Source organism: Brachyistius frenatus, unplaced genomic scaffold (assembly GCF_029030835.1).
Source record: "Brachyistius frenatus isolate BFR_SWC_R1_liver_20210118 unplaced genomic scaffold, ASM2903083v1 Contig_669, whole genome shotgun sequence".
NCBI classification, from domain to species: Eukaryota; Metazoa; Chordata; class Actinopteri; family Embiotocidae; genus Brachyistius; species Brachyistius frenatus.
Window position 1 is genome coordinate 17,501 of NW_027211268.1, and position 5,627 is coordinate 23,127.

General features: G+C 50.2%; 2 protein-coding genes across 2 annotated transcripts in view; both read right to left on the bottom strand.

The window, feature by feature from the left end:
- tg (thyroglobulin) overlaps positions 1-3,474 on the bottom strand; it is a gene marked incomplete at its 3' end in the record, with an annotated part of 20,283 nt that extends 16,809 nt beyond the window's left edge. Inside the window, 9 exon segments of the mRNA XM_069688675.1 lie at positions 1-324; positions 327-706; positions 795-938; positions 1,178-1,284; positions 1,418-1,580; positions 2,017-2,172; positions 2,321-2,418; positions 2,606-2,714; positions 2,979-3,474. The exon segment at positions 1-324 is cut by the window's left edge and continues 63 nt beyond it. Of these exon segments, the coding sequence (XP_069544776.1) occupies positions 1-324; positions 327-706; positions 795-938; positions 1,178-1,284; positions 1,418-1,580; positions 2,017-2,172; positions 2,321-2,418; positions 2,606-2,714; positions 2,979-3,048 (1,551 nt within the window).
- A 253-nt stretch (positions 3,475-3,727) lies between these two features.
- Positions 3,728-5,330, bottom strand: LOC138615043 (CKLF-like MARVEL transmembrane domain-containing protein 6). Its single transcript, XM_069688676.1, has 4 exons — positions 5,317-5,330; positions 5,195-5,240; positions 4,803-4,946; positions 3,728-4,701 (listed from the first exon to the last, which is right to left on the bottom strand). The coding sequence occupies exons 1-4, from the start codon at positions 5,328-5,330 to the stop codon at positions 4,531-4,533; spliced, it is 375 nt and encodes a 124-aa protein (XP_069544777.1). The 3' UTR covers positions 3,728-4,530.
- Between the last annotated feature and the right edge of the window lie 297 nt (positions 5,331-5,627).

Consider the following 5,627-nt stretch of genomic DNA (forward strand, 5'->3'; position numbering starts at 1 on the left):
GAAGGTGGCGTCCTCCAGGGACCGGCTCACGGTCCGGACCAGGTCCTGGTTCTGCTGCAGATGGACCGAGACGGTCGGAGAGGACAGACGGTCCAGAGGACCTCCAGCTCCCAGCGTCCCACTGAAGTTCAGGGCCGCCGCCTTCTTCAGGAACTTCCCCCCAAACAGGTTCTCCTGGAGGCGCAGGGGGGAGGAGCCAGTAAGAGCCTGCAGAGCCCCGCCCACCGAGGGGAAGACACCGTGGAGGACCTCTAACAGGTGAGACAGGAAGGACGCGGGATCTGACTCCACCGGCAGGAGGTCCCGGAGAGGACGGAGGAGGGACACACATGACGAAGACCCAGGAGGAGGAGGAGGTGTAGGAGGAGCAACCGGACCAGACAGGAGACGGGACAGAGACAGACGGCGCTGGGAGGGACAGTCAGCTGGACCGGGACCTGGAGGAGGAGGGGGGAGGAGGAGGGAGAAGAAGGATGGTGGTGGTGGTGGTGGTGGTGGTGGTGGTGATGTGAACACTCACTACAGTTCAGGGCGTCTCCGTGCTGTCGTGTCCCAGGAAGCTCTCCTCCTTCTGGGTCAACACACCAGCACTGCCCCCCCTGCTGGCACTGTCTGGAACTGTAGGATCCTCCAGCCTCACAGGACGGGATGTAGACGCTGCCCGCCTCCACCGCCGCCCGACGCTCCTCCTCGCAGGGGGACGGACCTGAGAGACGGTACAACCAGTTTAAACACTTTCCAAACAGGTGAACCAGGTGAGACCAGGTGAGACCAGGTGAACCAGGTGAGTTTACATCTGAAGTGTCCTGTGAGGGCCAGGCGGACTCCCAGCATCCTCCGCTGCAGGACTCTGTAGATGCTGGTCTGAGAGAAGGAACGGCCGGAACCAAGACCTGAGAACGCCGAGTCGTACACTTCAGAGAGGAGGAGCTCCACACCTGGACAGGAAGTCACACCTTCATCATCATCATCATCGTCATAATGTGTCTCTGTGTGTGTGTGTGTGTGTGTGTGTGTGTGTGTGTGTGTGTGTGTGTGTGTGTGTGTGTGTGTGTGTGTGTGTGTGTATTTTTGTGTGTGTGTAAGTGTGTATTTGTGTGTGTGTGTGTTGGTGTGTCTTGGTCTGTGTGTATATGTGTGTGTGTGTGTGTGTGTGTGTGTGTGTGTGTGTGTGTACCTGTGTCCTCCATCTCTCGTCCTCTGCTGTCTGAACAGAAACAGTACGAAGAAACGAGCGGGAAAAACTTCCTGAAACTACTGAAGGTCTGGAAGTTCTCAGGGAACCTGAACACACACACACACACACACACACACACACACACACACACACAGACATATATATATAAATACAGTATATATGGTATGTACATACTGAAACACAGAGACAGACAGGTGGACAGACAGACAGGTTTGTCACCTGTTGAAGGTGTCCAGCAGGTCCAGGTCGGTTCTGTCGGAGGTGTTGATGAAGCGACACTGAACAGAAAGGAAGCTGCCGTCTTCATCACACTGAGGAGGAGGAGGAGAGGGGGCGGCGCCATGGAGGACACGCCTCCATCTCACCTCACAGCTGCCAGGACCTGCAAGTGGACACCACAGACCCAACAGCATCAGGTAGGGACCAGGACCCGGATCACGACCAGGACCAGGACCCGGATCAGGACCAGGATCATGACCAGGACCTGGATCACGACCACGATCACGATCAGGACCAGGACCCGGATCATGACCAGGATCAGGACCACGATCAGGGCCAGGACCAGGACCACGATCAGGGTCAGGATCAGGACCAGGACCAGGATCATGATCACGACCAGGATCACAATCAGGACCAAGACCAGGACCCGGATCACGACCAGGACCAGGATCATGATCATGATCACGACCAGGACCAGGACCAGGATCACAATCAGGACCAGGACCCGGATCACGATCACAATCAGGACCAGGATCTGGACCAGGACCAAGACCAAGACCAAGACCAAGACCAGGACCAGGACCAGGACCAGGACTTACACGTGTGGGGTCTCTCTGTCTGTCTGGTCCCGTACAGCTCCATCCCATCCTGGTCAACACACCAACACTGCCCCCTGCTGGAGTCACACTGAACCGACTCAAAGAGACCTGAAGGAGAACAGAGGAGCACCGACTGGAGCTGGCAGGGAGACAGACCTGAGGACAGACAGGGGAACAGGCAGGGGGACGGAGAGACAGACAGGGGGACGGACAGGTAGTGGGTCAGTGAACAGGCTGCACAGAAACATGTATGTTACATGTAGCCTCTGTGATCAGCACACGTGTGTTACAGTGTGTTTCTCACAGTAAAGAGACGAGTTGCTGGTTCGAGTCCCAACGACCTCTTGACCTTCAGCATCCACACACCAACACTCCTGGCCCCGCCCACTGCACTGCACAGGTCTGCACACACACACACACACACACAATCATTAGAACATCAACATTCTGTGTTCTAATATAAAATAATAAATATTATGATTAATGAAAGAGATTCTGGTTCAGAGTGTTCAGGTCCAGTTGGTTCTGGTCCTGACTGTCCATCAATAACTCATATCAATACATTTATTGGTTTATAGGCTCCGCCCACCTGAACCTGCCATCATCTGTGCAGTGAGGGGCGTCTCCTTGTTGCTTGGAAACAGCCAAGCCCCTCAGCGACTCACATCGGCTCAGAGTGTCTGATTCCAGCTGGTACTCTGGACAACAAGAGAACCATGACATCATCAGCAAACAACAAGAGAACCATGACATCATCAGCAAACAACAAGAGAATCATGACATCATCAGCAAACAACAAGAGAACCATGACATCATCAGTAAACTTTAATTAATAGATGTCCAATCATCTGTTTGGACAGACAGATGGACGGACGGACGGACAGACAGACCGAAAGGTGGACAGACAGACTAAAAGGTTGACAGACATACGGACTGACTGACAGACAGACAGGTGTGTCTACCTGTACTTCTCCCCTGCAGCAGCTTGGGGCAGCAGACCAGGATGCAGGTGATGCAGAGCAGCCGGTCCATTGTCTCCGTGGTGACAGTCTGAGCATCGCCGCCTCTTTATATACCTGCAGACCTGCTGAGTCAGCATGACGCCCCCCATCTTTGTCCCTCCTCCTCGTCCTCATCTGTGCGTCTCGGTGGAACCACAAGTCCTCGACCACCACTCAGGAGACGTGCAGCGAGCTGTGAAGCCCTCTGATTGGACAAGAGGACGTCTGAGTAGCACATGATGAGGGTCAGTGGTCAGAGTGGATTTAATACCGCACACTGACGCACAACATACAACACACAATACACAACATATAACACAATACACATTACATAACAATACACAACACACAATGTACAATACACAACGCATACCACACACACACACACCACAACACAATACACAACATATAACACAATACACAACACAATATACAACAGAACACAACAATATACAATACACAATATACAACACACAATGTACAATACACAACACAATTTACAATACACAACACAATATAAAACACAATATACAATACATAACACAATACACAACACACAACATAAAACACAACACGTTAACGTTTCTTCATTTCCTGAACGACCGGACGGTTTCAACCATCAGCGACATGTTTTATTGTTAGTTGTTGTTTGTTTGTTTGTCAGTTGTTTGTTTGTTTCCAGATTCTCTGTGTCTATAAAGAATCAGTGACAGATTTATTAAAACGTGTTTATTAAACGACAGAATACAAAGTGACTGCAGCGTTTCTTCTTCTGTGGTTTGAGGAAGAAGATCTTCATCACCATGTGTTTACAGCTGATCTGAGGTCACATCTTCATCATCATTACCATCACCATCTTCATCACAGTCACATCATCTTTATACCATTTTATGTAACCGTCAGAAACAGGAAAGTAAAATAAAAACATTAAAGTTTATATATTCACGAGTCGTGCTGCGTTCAGGGACAGTCGGAGGTTTCACGAGCTATTACAACAAAAACCTCAATAAAAACTATAAAAACTTTTCTCCTCCAGCAGAAACAGATTTAAAAACCAACAAGTTCAATTAAAAAAAAACAAAAAAACAATACAACTTTTTCATTAAAATAATCAAACATTTAAAATCAATAAAAAATCAAAACAGATTCAGAGTCTTTATCAAACATCAAAGACTGAAGTAATGAAGATTAAAAACTAATAGTTTAATGTTTTAGTGTCTCTGACTGATAGATTGATTGATTAGTGATTATTTATTGGAGGACTGATTGATAGATTTATTGACTGACTGATAGATTTCCTGATGGATTGATTTATTATTGGAGAACTGATTGATTGATTATTAATTAGTTATTGGAGGACTGACAGTCCTGCTGCTGTCAGAGCGCCCTTTGGTGGAAACGACTAAACAGCAGATTTAACGAACTTTAAAAGGAGGTGTGGTCATGTCAAAGGAATGTTAAAGGAATAGTGTGTGTGAACTCTTCGGCGTCCTCCGCAGGTGATCCTGAAGACTTATTCCGGTCCGTTGGCCAGTTTGTCCGTCTCCCCCGGAGCAGCATCCGCTGCCGCCGACACGCCGTTACTGGACTCCGCCTTCCCGCCGCTCTTAAAGGGAAACCCACGAGTCTTCACAAAGACGCTGAGGTCAGCAAGGAACGCCAACATGGCGAGGAAACCAAACACCTGGAGAGAGAAGGAGGAGGAGGAGACCTCCACAGGTGAGCTGACATCACAGACTGTCTACCTGCAGGGGGATGACATCATCAGTGTGAGACGTGTCCTACCACAGCGCTGGTCTCCAGACGGGAGCCACTGTTGTCGGCGGCAAAGATGACGGACGAAATGAATAACATCAGAGCGATGGAGGCGGAGTAAACGAAGTCCTGCAGGACAGAGGAAGAGGAGACGCTGAGGATTCTGGGAGTTCTCTGACATCATCCTGTTTAACGTCATCGCCATGGAAACACATTCAGTCTGAACACATTTATTCCTGCTGGGAGGTAATGAACTGAAGACAGGAAGTCAGAACAGGAAGTGCAGCTGTTTCCACCTTTAAACAGGATCATTTACAGGAATTATGGGAAATTAAAATGTTTTAAAACATGTGACATGTCGACCTGATCTGATTTAATCTGTTGGAAACAAACTGAGCCGTTTCATCTTCTTTACTGTTTACCAGCAGGTCCACTTCCGGCCTGCAGGGGGCAGCACCGCTCCTCGGCCTGCAGGGGAGAAGAAGCAGCAGTGAGCTGCTATGCTGACATGCAGGTAAACAAATGTGTTCCAGCCGCCGGTTACCGGACAGCTGCCATGCCGTGGCGGTGCTGCGTTCCGGGGTGTCGAGGCTACGACGAGGCCAAGTCCATGTGGGTCGTGTTTCACGGTTTACCGACCAGAGATCCGCCGCGCTGCCGGACGTGGCTCAGAGCAATCCAGAACCCGCGAATGGACGAGGACACATCAGTGTCCCGGTACGGCGGGGTCCGGGTATGCAGCCTGCACTTCACACTGGACGACTACGAGGAGGACTTCCGGGCCAGAATCCTCAACATCACCCCCAAACCGACGCTGAAGAGCGGCGCGGTGCTGTCGGTGTTCCCCGGGAGGAA

Excerpts from the sequence above, each read along its gene's own strand:
- LOC138615043 (XM_069688676.1), bottom strand. Across the intron at positions 4,947-5,194 it reads GGCCGGAAGTGGACCTGCTG|AGAACTCCCAGAATCCTCAG; the intron begins GTAAACAGTAAA and ends GGATGATGTCAG. Across the intron at positions 4,702-4,802 it reads GTCTGGAGACCAGCGCTGTG|GTGTTTGGTTTCCTCGCCAT; the intron begins GTAGGACACGTC and ends TTCTCTCTCCAG.